The sequence below is a fragment of the Salmo salar genome, chromosome 03 (assembly GCF_965601325.2).
Source record: "Salmo salar chromosome 03, fSalSal1, whole genome shotgun sequence".
In the NCBI taxonomy this organism is placed as follows: domain Eukaryota; kingdom Metazoa; phylum Chordata; class Actinopteri; order Salmoniformes; family Salmonidae; genus Salmo; species Salmo salar.
Genome location: NC_138293.1, coordinates 47,219,868 through 47,237,500, shown reverse-complemented (window position 1 = coordinate 47,237,500; position 17,633 = coordinate 47,219,868). Strand labels below are relative to the sequence as shown.

Genomic DNA, 17,633 nt, shown 5'->3' with positions numbered 1-17,633 from the left:
AATCTAAATGGAGATCGGAGATATCTACTGGGTTAGCCTTGTAGTTGGCCTTTACCGGTATTCCCATTTCCATGGTTACCCTGAGGCTGTATCTCACGGCATCTGGAGTGAGAGAACTACTGATGCCCACCTGCAGACTGATGAACCCTGTCCTTTGTGCGGAAAACACCGTCCCGACACTTTTACAGCCAATCAAATCATAGAGAGGGGAGGGGAGAGGGAGTGAGGGAGAGAAAAAGAGAGGAAAGGGGGACAGAGAGGTTAGTGGTAGAGAGGGGAGAGAATGAAAGAGGGGGAAAAGAAACAGAGGGATCTGGGGACAGAGAAAGAGAGAGGGAAAGCAGGTGTATGAATGCAGATATGAATGTGATGAAATAAGCATACTGAAATTGGAATTAATTATCCGTCTACCCAGCCAAGTGTCAAGTGTGTGTGTGCCTGTGTGTGTGCGTGCGTGCCGTGTGCATCTGCAAGTGTGTGTATGTGTGTGAGACTCTACACAGCGCTGTTGTGTCACCTCTGCTGGAATGGAGTTTCACCGAGTTGGGTTCCGGAACGTTCTGAGTGTTACGCTGGTAATGAATCCCAGAGGTCTGGTTCAGTATCAGATGGCTCCCTGGAATGTCAGCTCCTCTCATTCCTCTTCTGCTCTCTCAATAGATAATTGGCTTGGCTCTAATAGACCAAACTGATGGAACATGTCGCTGTCACACTAACCTTTACTCCTGTCTGTCTTAGCTTACTTCAGGATCTTACATAGAAATAGAATTACCATTCAAGTCAATGATGGGTAGATCGGCCGCCATATTGAGTGAACGCATAGGAGTACATTTGATCTCTTCATCCCTTTTTCCCTCATGACCCTGTCTCTCTTCTTCTTCTTCCTCTCCATAGGCGTGAGCGAGGCAGCCTCCATAGTGAACATGCATAGAGTCATCCACCCTACCGTACAAGAGCCACTGGCCGGGTTCGCTCACCTCCCCTGTGTCTTCACCCACGAGCCCAGTGAGCCCAGCCCCTCCAGCCAGCCTCCCCATATCCAGTGGACCCAAACCTGGGTACCACGTGGAGGAAAGGGGGGTCCCCTGGAGCAGATGGTACTCTCAGCCAAAGGTAAAGAAAGTAACAATAGTCTTAAATTAAAGCTAATGAATCAATGATAGTGTTTCAACCAACATGGTCGTAGACTGTTTCAACCAGCAGGATGTTAATTTCAATCAACACTTAAACATGCCACATTTGGATTTGTGTAATACACTATGAAATAAACAGGCCATTCATTATGACCAAATTATGTAGAGTATACACTTTCATAGACAAAAGAATATTTTGTAACTCTTTGCCAAAGGTGACGTGGTGAAGGTGAATAAGGCTTTCGCTGGGCGGGTCAGGTTGCTTGGATACGCTGCCAACAACCTAAATGCTACCATGGAGATCTCAGGCCTCCGTAGCAACGACACAGGCACCTACCACTGCCAGATTGTCATGGGAGACAACTACGAGCGAGACGTATTGCCCCTTGTGGTCATGGGTGAGGAGTTTATACTGTAACTGACTGTATGCTGTTGTAATTGAAGTTGAGACCTTTTTTTCTCTCCGATTTAATACAGTATATCTTTGTTTGCAACAATTACAAGAAGTATCATCTTTGAATTATTTAATTAGTGTGTTTTGTGAATCACTTCTCATTTTTACAGTTGTGGAGTAGAGTTCATCAATAGTGAAAAAGCTTACTTATTATATTTCTGAAAGCTAGACAAATCCATACGGTGGATAACCAAGCTCTTTGTCCCTTCAAATGATCATTAATGGCGTCTTAGAAACCTCAGTGTGAAAATGTGACCTTTTACTTAATGACCATTGGTCCTTCCCATTGAGTGTTGGGACAAAGCCTCCTTTATCTTATTCAACACTAATTGCATTGATTCATCATATCAATATCACAATTACTTTCTCCAGTCTTACTTTTCTCTGCTTCTGTTTGTGTTTTCATTATGGATTCATATTAACAGACTAATAGTCCGTAACACTGTAATTAATATTAAGTGCATGGATTGAATACCAATGGCAAGTACCCTGTGACTGCTCTTCCATGAAATGCAGCTAAAAGAACAGAGGTTTTCCAATTGATCTGTTCAGAATGGGGACAGTGAACCTATTTGGTTGCCAACCAGTGCATCTGTATAATCTATCAAAGTAGGGCTATATCACGGACATCCGATATTCTACTGCAGATGCAGAGGAGGGAACAAAAGTTAGAAAAAACATCTTCTACATTCCCATGTTAATATTAGCATAATCATTTAGTGTCTTACAATGCCACACGGAGAGTAACATTTCATTGGGTGACCTTCATCAGTGAATGAACATCCTAATGATCTAATTGGTTGTACAAGCTCCCATCTGTTTGTCTGAGACAAATACACACTTGGCATCACAACCCAAACCTGTGTGTGGCTGTGTCGTACGCTGCTCAAATTGAGTGCTTGTTTTTTTTTGTTGTGAATATGTGTGCTGTATGTGTGTGTCCTTGCGGTGTTGATCAAGAAAGAGGAATGTACAAGAGAGAGAGAGAGAGAGAGAGAATGTGTCTGTCAGTCACCTCACCTCCGTGTCTCTCCTCTCAGGTGTGGTGTTCCACTACCGGTCTCCTAGCGACCGTTATGCCCTCTCATTCGATGACGCCCAGTGGGCCTGTCAGGAGAACTCCGCCCTCATCGCCACGCCGACCCAGCTGTGGGCAGTGTTCTACAATGGCTATGCCAACTGTGCTGCCGGATGGCTCTCCGACCAGACTGTCCGGTGAGGGCACACACCACACACACACACCACACACACACACACACACACACACACACACACACACACACACACACACACACACACACACACACACACACACACACACACACACCCCCCCCCTCTCAGAGCTGGCCCAGTCACCCCTGTCACATCCAAACACTCCCTTACAATACAACAATACAAACAGATATACTGTTTAGAGGACAGCCATAGTTTGATATTTTGAACATCTGGTGCAAACACAGAGCCTAGTTTTCTGACTCTGATCCTATTAATATTATCTCCACAGCTATCCTATCCAGTCACCAGAGCGTGGTTGCTATGGACAACGGGAGTACTCGGCTGGTGTGAGGAATTATGGGAAGAGAGACCCTAATGAGCTGTTTGATGTCTACTGTTTCGCCAGGGAATTGGACGGTGAGACAGACACACACGCACGCATGGTTGTACGCACGCATACACATGTCCACAGGCACACACACACAGAAACATCTCACTTCCACTCCTGAGTCACTTTAATAAAATTTCCTTGTGAATTTGTAGGCTTGTGAAAGGACAATAAAGATATCTGAGTCAGAACCTCCTCTCTCTCGATCCCTCTCTTTCTCTCTCCTTCTCTCTCTCTCCCTCCCCCCTCACCTCTCTCTATCCAGGTGAGGTATTCCACTCATGGGTCCCAGGGCGTCTGACTCTGTCCTCTGCCTCAGAACGCTGCATCTCCCTGGGGGGACAGTTGGCCACGGTGGGGCAGCTCTACCTGGCCTGGAAGGCTGGGCTGGACAGCTGTGCTCCAGGCTGGCTCTCTGATGGCAGTGTCCGCTACCCTATCACCCAGCCCAGGCAGGGCTGTGGAGGGGACCAGCCAGGGGTCTGGACCGTCGTACCCAACACCAATGAAACCACAACCAGCAGCGGATGTGCCAATGCTCCGGAGCCCACGCCGCTCTATGATGCCTATTGCTACAGAGGTGAGAATGAAGTCCAGATCTGGAGTCCAAGAGATCAAACATCCAAGACCTTTCCCCCATTCAGTGATTAAATTATTGTTAGAGGTGTAGCTACTGTATGACTTAACCATCTCTACTGAATCGCCATGTCATTGAAATTGATGGTTTGTGAAGTAAGCATGACGATGCTGTTGCCCACCATGACATGCGTTGCCAAGGACGTAACTATAGCAACACTGGTTAAGGCAACCTAATAATTCCATGAGGAATCTTTGGAAAATAATTTGATTCATGAGACCACCGCTGTTGCAAACTACTATAGCATAGCTGGTCCCTTTGTTAGAATTATTCCTAATTTATGCAAAGAGTTATGGGATATTAGAATCCTCTTGTCTTAACCTTTGTTATACTGGAACTGCTGGATAGACTTCTAGGCAGTGGAAGAGAGCTTAAGAGAGAGGAGGAGAGAGATGATTCATTAGACAGGAATTTATTGCACATACTGACCATGAACCCTCGGTCATTGTTCATTCATTGGGTTGTAACATCTCCTGCACATGCATGCTCCTCAATTCCTTATGGTTTCATCAGGGAATGTAAAGAAGCCAGGCCCCATCTCTAAGATCTACGCGTCTCTGTGGAAGCCCTGGAGCTACCTGACCGGCTCCAGCGACACAGACACTCCAGGAACAGACAGCCTTTCCCTGGCTACTGAGACCACCGGCAGCCCCCCGACCACAGGTGGGTGTGGAGATGAATGGATAGATGTAGAGTAATGGGTTTTCAACATGGTTGAATGGCAAGAAGGTTTTATTAATAATCCTCCCTTCTCTCCCATCTTCACAGGGAGCCGTAACCTTTCACCTTCTGATGACCTCACACCTTCGAACTGGTCAGGATTGGTTGATCTGGAGGAAGAGGCCCGCTCTTGTAAGAAACTTTAACCACATCTAAATTATATTCTGTTGCACATATAGAGCATTACTTTTGACCAAAGCACCTGGTTTTGGATGATTATTGTTACTGTAATTCAATGTGTTGATCTTCTCAGCTTCAGACCCCTGGTCCTCAGAGTCCTCTGAGGGGTATGTCACCCTGCAGCTGAGCCCAGGAGAGAGCTCTCTAGCCTGGGGAGACCTGGGAGACATGGACCCTAACTCTGGAGTTTTCCTCAGACCTCCAGCCACCCCCAGCCACGGTCCAAGTTCTACCACACAGAAAGAGGAGTTATCACCCTCTACCTCAGCCCCCACTGACAGAAAGGTTGCTACATTTTTACAATATCGGTTGATTACATGTACTGTATCATCAGGGTACTTTGGCATACAGGCACTTTGTGGCTCAAGTATTGTTTATTGTATTACAGTAAATTCATTGTATTGGCTGTATTGTGGTCTCTGTCTAAAGGTGATGGCCAAGATAGTGAAGTCCATGTGGAAGCCGTGGAACTACCTGGCAGGGGTGACAGAAGGTACCACAGGAACAGGCAGTCCGGAGGTGGAGAGAAAGGGAACTACGGAGGGGACTCTGACTGAGAGCAGGACTGTGCCCACCGGTTCTCCTGGCTCTCCTGCTCCAGGTTAGTGCAGACTTTTTGCTTTATTTTGGTTGTGATACTGAGACAAACAGCTAGAGAGAAAGAAAAGAGAGAAAGAGAGACTGTGTTTGTGAGTGTGTGCTTGCATGTTAGTCTGGGTCAGAAACTGTCTTTCTGCCCTTTTCAGTAGTCTAGGCTTCATTAATACAGGTATGTTCTCTGGCCCCATTCAACCCAAAGGCATACATGTTTAACAGAGAAGGGAACCTTAGGCATTATTGTCTGCATTATTTAAGCCTTTTCTTGTAATGATGGTAAAACTATAAAATAAATAGCAGCACAATAGAAGACAAAGGCTTAGAGGTATTGGTTTTGTATCTCAGGGAGAACAGTGAATACACAATATGCTTTCCGCTATGCTCTGGCAGGATCTCTCTCTTGTTCTTCTTACAGCTCCTGCCTCTTCCCTCTTCTCATTCCTTTCTCCTTTCTATCTCTCCCACTGCCTCCTCTAACTTCCTCTCTTTCTTCCCCCTGCAGGTTTACTCTCATGGTGTCGTGGGTGGTGGGATAGCTTAGGGCTGGGGGAACTAGATGATATACCACCCACTGGTGAGCCCTCGTCCTCCCCAGCCCTGCTCACCTCTACCCCAGCCTCAGAGAGCCAGTCCTCTGTCTCCTCCTCCACCCCTGGAGGATGGGAGGCTGTCCCAGACACCACTCGGCCCAAAGGGGGGACGTTGGTACGTGTGGCCCCATCAGAAGTTGAGATCTCGCCCCAGCCGGATTATAGGAGAAAGGGAGATGCTATCACTATTCCGACTAGAGCAGATGGCCTGGCCAGTGTTGGGAGAGAGAGAGGGATAGTGAAAGAGGAGGGGAGTGCTGAGGAGGCCTCCGAAGACGCGAGAGGGGAGATCCAGTTCACCCGTCTCCCCGTTGGAACCAGCAAACCCATAATCAGAGTCCCTCCATCCAACGAGAGAACCACAAGGAAGGAGCAGTCAGGGGCCCATTGCAGCACAACTCAACCCCCAGTCAGCAGCTCCACAGCTGGGTCAGACAGCAGAGACTCTTCCCCTCGATCCAGACCAGGTACTGGAGTTCTAGCCCCTCCACCATCAGCCTCAGTCATCCAAGGAAGCTCCAGTGAGGCCTCATCGTCCCTCTCCTCGGTCTCAGTGGAGAGATCTGGAGAGCAGGGAGGTGAGGGTCCAGAAAGTGGGCCCTTGGCGCTGCCCTCCGGACCCCCAGTGGAAGAAGATACAGCCTGGTCTCACACACTGGGCTCCGGGTTGCCTAGCAACCTGGACGAGGAGGGTGGCAGGAGTGCGGGATTCAACCGAAGGAACAGAACTCTGGGCTCAGCTGGTAAGTTCTGTCTGTCTGTAGACCATGGCACTTACAACACCAATGGTTGTGGATTTGATTCTTGTTGGGGCCACCCATACAACAAATCAATGTGTCGTGTCTGGACTATCATTAAATGTGAAGACTTATTTATATCAAATCAGTTCTCTAGGTTTAATTATTACGTGATTAAACAAATCATGTAAACATTAATTAACTAGGAAGTCGGGGCACCACAGAAAATGTTTTCTGAATATAACTCTACAGATATTTTCATATCTGATCAATTACTCTTCTATTAATTATTTGTTACCTCATCAGTTCTCATTACTGAACATCGCAAACCCTTGGATATCTGCACCAACCCTAGTTTCCATAATGAATCAGCAATATACAAATTGGCTTAATTATTTATTTACTAACCTCTATGGGCTAGGTGGGACGCAAGCGTCCCACCCGTGGTGCACTCCATCAACAGCAGGTGCATTTCAAGAGCGGCAAATTTGAATCCAAATAAATGTCAAAATTCAAATTTTTCAAACATACAACTATTTTACACCTTTTGAAAGATAAACATCTCCTTAATCTAACCACGTTTTACGATTTCAAAAAGGTTTTACGGCGAAAGCATAAATTTGAGTATGTTAGGACAGTACATTTACAAGAGTTGTGTGTAATGTTGTGCCAATTCAAAGACAGGCGTCACCAAAACCATAAAATCAGCTAAAATTATGCACTAACCTTTTACAATCTCCAACAGATGACACTCCTAGGACATTGTGTTAGACAATGCATGCATTTTTAGTTCTATCAAGTTCATATTTATATCCAAAAACAGCGTTTTACTGTGGCGTTGATGTTCAGGAAATCGTTTCCCTCCAATAACCGGCATTCAAGTCAGCACCACAAATTAAATAATTAAAATTAGAAAACATTGGTAAAATATTATATTGTCATTTAAAGAATTATAGATTTACATCTCTTGAACGCAATCAACTTGCCAGATTTAAAAATAACCTTACTGGGAAATCACACTTTGCAATAATCTGAGCACTGCGCCCACAAAAATACGCGTTGCGATACAGACTAGCCGCCATGTTGGGGAGATCTAAAATCGAAAATACTATGTAAATAATCCATTACCTTTGATTCTCTTCATCAGATGTCACTTCCAGGTATCACAGGTCCATAACGAATGTAGTTTTGTTCAAAAAAGCTCATCATTTATGTCCAAAAATCTCCGTCTTGTTAGCACATGATCTAAGCCCGCCGGACTTCGCTTCATGAACGAGGGGAAAAAATATATTTACGTTCGTTCAAACATGGCCAACGTTGTATAGCATAAATCATTAGGGCCTTTTTTAACCTCTATGGGACCGGCGGGACGAATTCGTCCCACCTACGTAACAGCCACTGCCATCCTGTGGCGCGATTTTCAAAATCTTCAAAATCATATTACTTCAATTTCTCAAACATATGACTATTTTACAGCCATTTAAAGATAAGACTCTCGTTAATCTAACCACACTGTCCGATTTCAAAAAGGCTTTACAACGAAAGCAAAACATTAGATTATGTCAGCAGAGTACCAAGCCAGAAATAATCAGACACCCATTTTTCAAGCCAGCATATAATGTCACCAAAACCCAGAAGACAGCTAAATGCAGCACTCACCTTTGATGATCTTCATCAGATGACAACCCTAGGACATTATGTTATACAATACATGCATGTTTTGTTCAATCAAGTTCATATTTATATCAAAAACCAGCTTTTTACATTAGCATGTGACGTTCAGAACTAGCATACCCCCCGCAAACTTACGGGGAATTCGCTAACATTTTACTAAATTACTCACGATAAACGTTCACAAAAAGCATAACAATTATTTTAAGAATTATAGATACAGACCTCCTCTATGCACTCGATATGTCCGATTTTAAAATAGCTTTTTGGTGAAAGCACATTTTGCAATATTCTAAGTACATAACCCAGGCATCACGGGCTCGCTATTTAGACACCCGGCAAGTTTAGCACTCACCATAATCATATTTACTATTATAAAAATGTCATTACCTTTTGTTGTCTTCGTCAGAATGCACACCCAGGACGTCTACTTCAATAACAAATGTTGGTTTGGTCCAAAATAATCCATCGTTATATCCGAATAGCGGCGTTTTGTTCGTGCGTTCCAGACACTATCCGAAATAGTAAAGAAGTGTCGCGCGCTTGGCGCAATTCCTGACAATAAAATTCAAAGTATTCAATTGCCGTACGTCGAAGCATGTCAACCGCTGTTTAAAATCAATTTTTACGTCATTTTTCTCGTAGAAAAGCGATAAAATTCCGACAGGGAATCTCCTTTTCGGCAAACAGAGGAAAAAATCCCAAAGGCGGGGGCGGTCGGGGTCACGCGCATAAGCTAGTGTCTCTTGATGGGCCACTTGAGAAAGGCGATAATGTGTTTCAGCCTGGGGCTGGAATGACGACATTCTCTTTTTTCCCGGGCTATGAGAGCCTATGGACGACGTGGGAAGTGTCACGTTAGAGCAGAGATCCTTAGTAAATGATAGAGATGGCAAAGAAGTTCCAGAAATGGTCAGACAGGCCACTTCCTGTAAAGGAATCTCTCAGGTTTTGACCTGCCATTTGAGTTCTGTTATACTCACAGACACCATTCAAACAGTTTTAGAAAATTTAGGGTGTTTTCTATCCATATGTAATAAGTATATGCATATTCTAGTTACTGAGTAGGAGTGGTAACCAGATTAAATCGGGTATGTTTTTTATCCAGCCGTGTCAATGCTGCCCCCTAGCCCTAACAGGTTAACCAGAACATGAATAATATTCAAGGTGGACGAATGCATTCTCTTTTATAACGTATTGGAACGAGGGTACCCAACATGAACTCGCGCGCCAGGTGTCTAATGGGCCATCATCGTTCCATGGCTCTTGTTCGGTCAGATCTCCCTCCAGAAGACTCAAAACACTTTGTAAAGGCTGGTGACATCTAGTGGAAGCAATAGGAAGTGCCAAAATATTCCTCAGCCCCTGTGTTTTTCAATGGCATAGGTTTAAAGGTAATACAACACATCAGATATCCACTTCCTGTCAGAATCTGTCTCAGGGTTTTGCCTGCCAAATGAGTTCTGTTATACTCACAGACACCATTCAAACAGTTTTAGAAACGTTAGGGTGTTTTCTATCCATATATAATAAGTATATGCATATTCTAGTTACTGGGTAGGATTAGTAACCAGATTAAATCGGGTACATTTTTTATCCAGCCGTGCAAATACTGCCCCCTAGCCCTAACAGGCTAACTAACTAATCACAGAAATACATAACAGTAGATATTGGTTACTAACAATGATAGAAAAGTCCCTAGTGGGCTAAGCCGATATGACGGCTTGGTAGACAAAGGAAAGGGGTGGGGACTGAGAGAGCGGGAAAGACAAAATGGATTCACTACACAGTGGATAATTATGTTCATTGAAATGCTAATCCTTCGCACATGAACGGCCGCTCATTCGAGAATAATTGCAATGTATATATGTCTGCTCGTATGTCGTTGTTGTCTTCTCTGTTGGAATCCTCAATCATCCTGTAGAGTTCATCAATCTCTGGTTAACTTTCCCAGAAGTCACAATGTCTTTCATGGTTGTCGGTGGTTATAAGGATACTTCAGAGTACCATTCGGAAATGTTCTCAAAGAATAGATGCTTCGGCGGCTGTCGGTATTCTCGTTCTAGACTTACGTAATTTCTAGTTGCAGACCAGTAATTATAGGTCTAAGGTTTCCTCTTATTCTGTAGTGATCGATAGTCTCAGAGTTTAACCATTTCCAGCCGTTTCGCCAAAACTACAGCTGTATGGTCTCCGATGGCCTATAGAATTGTAACCATTCCAACGTGGGAACTCCGTCCTGGCATTCTGACTTAATGTATATTTTTTAGGATGGTGTTTTATACTCGTGGAAGAAGGGGCGGTTCTATGATGCCTAATGTGATTTCTGGGCTCACGGGGTGTGGCCACTGACTGACTAGTTCATCTTTATATGAAAATCCATACTCTGATTTAGAAGGTTAACATCACATTACATCTTTTCACAAATAGTTTCATGTTTAATCACATCCATTTCACAATATTTAGATGTAAACCTGACAGCTGGGAAATGTACACTATAAAATATACAGTTATGTGTGTTTCCTGTCCTTCATGAGATCACCAAATGAAACTCGTCATGACTGTCCCTTAAGTGTCCACGGACCATTCCCACATTCTCAAAGTAGAAATATTGTTTCATTCTCCCATTTTGTGGAATAGGAGTTTTGAACTAAGAGAAGGCCTTTGTTCTGGTATGCCAGGGCTGCCCAACCCTCTTCCTGGAGATCTACTGTCCTGTAGGTTTTCAGTCCAACCCTAATTTAGCATATCTGATTCAGCTAGTTAAGGTCTTGTTGAGCAGAAAATTTGTGGAATTAGGCGTGTTAAATTAGGGTTTAACTGAAAACCCACAAGACGGTAGATATCCATGAAGAGGGTTGGGCAGCCCTGTGGTAGACTCTCTCCCTCAATACCGCATGGCAGTTTCTACCAGGTATTTATGACCTGTCGTAAAGTCATAAAACTTGTGGTGGGGAGAGTGAGAGAGGGGGGGGGGGGGGGGGCCACGATATACACCCACAAAGGGCCACATCGTGACATATGCATGCACAACAGTAAGTCGCTTTGGATAAAAGCGTCTGCTAAATAGCATATTATTATTACTCATATAATTATCACTATTATTATTTGACATTTTTTATCAACAAAATTCCACACAAAGCTGAACAAAACACCAACATATTTTCCCATTTCTGTCCATCATGGCCTCAGTCAGGGTGATCTCTGTACAATCCTCACGGCTGTTTCTTCGCTGCTGTTATTCAATCTGTTTTTCAATTCAGAGATAATACCGTGTTGCGTTTCCACCTACAATACACCTCGTACCAGACCCATCCTATATGTACTCCAACTAGGGACTAGGAAGGTAGTCATGCCTCCATAGATACAGCCCTGATTAAGTTCACAGGCAGGTTTGTGTTTTGTAAATCTAGCACCTGCTTTAGTGTCTCTCTCTCCAGAGCCATTTCTCACCTGATAATGAATGAGGCTTGTAGCTGGATATAACCTCTCCCTTAGGCATTCCTGCACTACACATTTCTGGGGTGATTTATTTTGCTCTCTTTGCAACGGTTCATGTTGTCAACAGTGCTAGAAATCAATGATTTATACAGTACCAGTCAAAAGTTTGGACACACCTACTCATTCAAGGGTTTTTCTTTATTTGTACTATTTTCTACATTGTAGAATAATAGTGAAGACAACACAACTATGAAATAGCACATATGGAATCATGTAGTAACCAAAAAAGTGTTAAACAAATGAAAATATATTTTATATTTGAGATTCTTCAAAGTAGCCACCCTTTGCCTTGATGACAGCTTTGCACGCTCTTGTCATTCTCTCAACTAGCTTCATGGGGTAGTCACCTGGAATGCAATTCAATTAACAGGTGTTAAAAGTTAATTTGTGGAATTTCTTTCTTAACCTCTTGGGGCTAGGTGGGACGCTAGCGTGCCACCCGTGGTGCACTCCATCAACAGCAGGTGCATTTCAAGAGCGGCAAATTTGAATCCAAATAAATGTCAAAATTCAAATTTTTCAAAAATACAACTATGTTACACCATTTGAAAGATAAACATCTCCTTAATCTAACCACGTTTTACGATTTCAAAAAGGTTTTACGGCGAAAGCATAAATTTAGAGTATGTTAGGACAGTACATTTACAAGAGTTGTGTGTAATGTTTTGTCAAGTCAAAGACAGGGTCACCAAAACCATAAAACCAGCTAAAATGATGCACTAACCTTTTACAATCTCCATCAGATGACACTCCTAGGACATTATGTTAGACAATGCATGCATTTTTAGTTCTATCAAGTTCATATTTATATCCAAAAACAGCGTTTTACTATGGCATTGATGTTGAGGAAATCGTTTCCCTCCAATAACCGGCAGTCAAGTCAGCGTCAGAAATTAAATAATTAAAATTAGAAAACATTGGTAAAATATTATATTGTCATTTAAAGAATTATAGATTTACATCTCTTGAACGCAATCAACTTGCCAGATTTAAAAATAACCTTACTGGGAAATCACACTTTGCAATAATCTGAGCACTGCGCCCAGAAAAATACGCGTTGCGATACAGACTAGACGTCATGTTGGGGAGATCTAAAATCGAAAATACTATGTAAATAATCCATTACCTTTGATTCTCTTCATCAGATGTCACTTCCAGGTATCACAGGTCCATAACGAATGTAGTTTTGTTCAAAAAAGCTCATCATTTATGTCCAAAAATCTCCGTCTCGTTAGCACATGATGTAAGCCAGCCGGACTTCTCGTCATGAACGAGGGGAAAAAATATATTTCCGTTCGTTCAAACATGTCAAACGTTGTATAGCATAAATCATTAGGGCCTTTTTTAACCAGAACATGAATAATATTCAAGGTGGACGAATGCATACTCTTTTATAACGTATTGGAACGAGGGTACCCAACATGAACTAGCGCGCCAGGTGTCTAATGGGACATCACCGTTCCATGGCTCTTGTTCGGTCAGATCTCCCTCCAGAAGACTCAAAACACTTTGTAAAGGCTGGTGACATCTAGTGGAAGCAATAGGAAGTGCCAAAATATTCCTAAACCCCTGTGTTTTTCAATGGCATAGGTTTAAAGTCAATACAACACATCAGGTATCCACTTCCTGTCAGAAAATGTCTCAGGGTTTTGCCTGCCAAATGAGTTCTGTTATACTCACAGACACCATTCAAACAGTTTTGGAAACTTTAGAGTGTTTTCTATCCATATATAATAAGTATATGCATATTCTAGTTACTGGGTAGGATTAGTAACCAGATTAAATCGGGTACATTTTTTTTATCCAGACGTGCAAATGCTGCCCCCTAGACCCAACAGGTTAATGCATTTGAGCCAATCAGTTGTGTTGTGACAATGTAGGGATGGTATACAGAATATAGACCTATTTGGTAAAAGACTAAGTCCATGTTATGGAAAGAACACCTCAAGTAAGCAAAGATAAGTGACAGTTGCTTTAAGACATGGTCAGTCAATCTGGAAAATGTCAAGAACTTTGAACGTTTCTTCAAGTGCATTCGCAAAAACCATCAACCACTATGATGAAACTGATTCTCATGAAGACCGCCACAGGAAAGGAAGACCCAGAGTTACCTCTGCTGCAGAGGATAAATTCATTAGAGTTAACTGCATCTCAGATTGCAGCTCAAATAAATACTTCAGAGTTCAAGTAACAGACACATCTCAACATCAACTGTTCAAAGGAGACTGCATGAATCAGGCATTCATGGTTGAATTGCTACAAAGAAAGCACTACTAAAGGACACCAATAAGAATAAGAAACTTGCTTTGACCAAGAAACACGAGCAATGAACATTAGACTGGTAGAACTGTGTTCTTTGGCCTGATGAGTCCAAATTTGAGATTTTTGGTTCCAACTGCCGTGTCTTTGTGAGACTCAGAGTAGGTGAATGGATGATCTCCGCATGTGTGGTTCCCACCGTGAAGCATGGAGGAGGAAGTGTGATGGTGTTGGGGTGCTTTGCTGGTGACACTGTTGGTGATTTATTTAGAATTCAAGGCACACTTAACCAGCATGGCTACCACAGCATTCTGCAGCGATAGACCATCCCATCTGGTTTGCACTTAGTGGGACTACAATTTGTTTTTCAACAGACAATGACCCAAAACACACCTCCAGGCTGTGTAAGGGCTAATTGACCAAGAAGGAGAGTGAGGTAGTGCTGCATCAGATGACTTGGCCTCCACAATCACTCGACCTCAACCCAATTGAGATGGGTTGGGATGAGTTGGACCGCAGAGTGAAGGAAAAGCAGTCAACAAGTGCTCAGCATATGTGGGAACTCCCAAGACTGTTGGAAAAGCATTCCAGGTGAAGCTGGTTGAGAGAATGCAAAGAGTGTGCAAAGCTGTCATCAAGACAAAGGGAGTCTACTTTGAAGAATCTAAAATATAAATCTATTTTGATTTGTTTGACACTTTTTTGCTTACTACATGATTCCATATGTGTTATTTCATAGTTTTGATGTCTTCACTATTATTCTACAATGTAGAAAATAGTAAAAATAAAGAAAACCTTTGAATGAATAGGTGTGTCCAAACTCTTGACTGGTACTGTATATACACTGGATGACTGATAGTGGGTGTTGTGTTGAAGCCACCGTGTCTCCATCTTGGCACTCACCCACCGTTGTAAAAAAATATATTTTGGAAGCTATAGCATATGCATTTATTCATGTCTAAAAAAATTTATACGACATTTATTATATTATAGACACCTTAATGCATACTGTTAAATTATATAATGTGAGCTAAACAGAAAGAAAAAAATGAACATAGCATTTTTTGAGATTACTAATGTTACTGTCCCCACTACAACAACACAAATACTTAAATACATGTAATTTTGTCCTTGAAACATTACATTTAAATACTGTATAATTCCATTGATTCCTATAGAGGACTGCTCCTACTGGGGAGTGCCAATATGGCCGACTGGCGGCTTCAAAGCCTCTCAATGGCCATTACATAGCATACGCGATCTAGGGTTTATAAACATCATTGGTAGATATGCTGTGTATTCCTCAGAGGCTGAGATGTGATGAGTAAATGTAACCAAAGACTATGGGTTATAACAGTGCATAGTATTGACAGGGACTTCAGAGAATGTTATGTGGTATTGTTCATTGAGTTGATAGCCTCAGGAGGCTAGGAAAGCATTGGGCCACTTTACTGACCTGTATTAACTCCTTATTTCCATCCCATACAGTACATTAGCAGCCCCATTACACAAGCAGAAAAAATCTATTGAGGAGCTCATGGGATACTGGGTCTCTCACTCTCTCTCTCTGTCTCTCTCTCTCTGTGTGTTCTGTCTGAGTAGAGAGGTGGATAATGTTTGTTTTTGCTGACTGGATCAGAGTGGACCTCATCAGGCTGTGTAATCAATAAGGGGCTGCAGGAGAGGCCGCTCATGTTTTATATACAAGCCTCAAGGGCCCTTCTCTCTCTCTATCCCAAACTCTATCCCAAACTCTATCACATCCTCTATCTCTTTCTCACACCTTCACACATTCTCTCTTTCTCTCCTTGTCTCTCTCAACCTATTCCCCTCTCGCTCACTCAACCTTTCACCTCTCTTTCTAGCTCTCTCTTTTTCTCCTACTCTCTCTCAGGCTTTCACAGCTCTCTTTCCTTTGCTCTTCATTTCTCTATCCCTCTCCCTTCTCTCACTGTGGCTAGGAATAAGCAAGAGTTGCATAAAGAGCTGTAGGCCAAAACAAGCTGCTTCTCTGAGTCGGTTGGTCTGTTTGTCTATTGGTGTTTTGGTGCATATGTCTTGGTGTCAGGCGCAAGGTGAAGGCATAGCCTGTCAGCTCATTCTCTGCCCTGTTGATTTCTCTGCTCCACTCACTTTAATGAACAACCTGCCACCGTAGGCTAATCTGTGTTATACGCACACGCACACACGCACACGCACACACACACACACACACACACACACACACACACACACACACACACACACACACACACACACACACAACACACACACACACACACACACACACAAATCACACACACACACACACACACACAAATCACACACACACACACACACACACACACAAATCACACACACACACACACACACAAATCACACAATCACACACACACAAATCACACAATCACACACACACACACACACACACACACACACACAAATCACACAATCACACACACACACACACACACACACACACACACACACACACACACACACACACACACACACACACATTACTCACACACACACACACACACACACACACACACACACACACACACACACACACACACACACACTAAAGTATTTTCTTGGTGCTCTGGCTATTATAAAGGCTCCAAACAGTGATGTTTGTGATGGCTAGTCTTGACCTTGACTGTTAGAACAATATACTAGTGGCACGGTAGCAGCAACACATCGCTAGCCTTAGCACCTGACCTCAGCACGAAATTGACCTTAGAAGGATAAACGCAGTGGGTCAATCGCTATGAAATGCGAAAATACATCTATAATCCAAAGCGTACAGTAGCACAGGGAAAGGGAAAAGAGGATACCTAGTTTGTTGTACAACTGAATGGATTCAACTGAAATGTGTCTTCTACTTTTAACCCAACCAGAGGCAGAACGACAGCTGGACAGTGGCTATGTTCATGGACCAAATACACATTCATATCATGGATTTACTTTACTCAGTTCCTATGGCAAACTGCGGTGGTGTTTTATTTTACTCCTGTTGGATGTTTCGTTTATCTGTCTCGTATTGTTGGCCTTAACGAATAGCCAGCATGATGATTATTGTGAGGATGTCTTTAAGAGACGTCTGCTATGTAGAAGATGGAATCAGGCTGCAGGCTAACATAGCCTGGGCGATATGGACAAGGATGCTGTAGCTATTAATTGTCCCATTTAACAATCACCTATATTAGCAAACTTATTTTCATTCAAACTTCACATTTCTCTAGTAAAGGCTACTTATCATAATGAACGATTTCAGAAAAATGCCCACGATAAGTGGTCGGTGTAGTCGGTGTCAATAATTTTCGGTTTATTGTTCCAGCTCTAGCCTAGGTATTGATTTTTACCCTCTGTGTGATGGGTAAACACACACACACACACACACACACACACACACACACCACACACACACACACACACACACACACACACACACACCCCCACACAATCATGTAGACACACTGTCTCTTATACACACACACACACACATGCATGTGCACGTCGCATGTGCGCACACACACACCCACAAC

General features: G+C 43.0%; 1 protein-coding gene across 1 annotated transcript in view; it reads left to right on the top strand.

Annotated features, from left to right (window-relative positions):
• Positions 1–17,633, top strand: part of ncana (neurocan a) — a 72,939-nt gene that overhangs the window by 21,373 nt on the left and 33,933 nt on the right. Inside the window, exons 3-12 of the mRNA XM_014192009.3 lie at positions 895–1,113; positions 1,349–1,531; positions 2,628–2,802; positions 3,092–3,219; positions 3,456–3,770; positions 4,341–4,490; positions 4,596–4,679; positions 4,801–5,012; positions 5,157–5,328; positions 5,827–6,657. Coding sequence (XP_014047484.2) covers positions 895–1,113; positions 1,349–1,531; positions 2,628–2,802; positions 3,092–3,219; positions 3,456–3,770; positions 4,341–4,490; positions 4,596–4,679; positions 4,801–5,012; positions 5,157–5,328; positions 5,827–6,657 — 2,469 coding nt within the window. The remainder of the gene's footprint in view (positions 1–894; positions 1,114–1,348; positions 1,532–2,627; positions 2,803–3,091; positions 3,220–3,455; positions 3,771–4,340; positions 4,491–4,595; positions 4,680–4,800; positions 5,013–5,156; positions 5,329–5,826; positions 6,658–17,633) is intronic.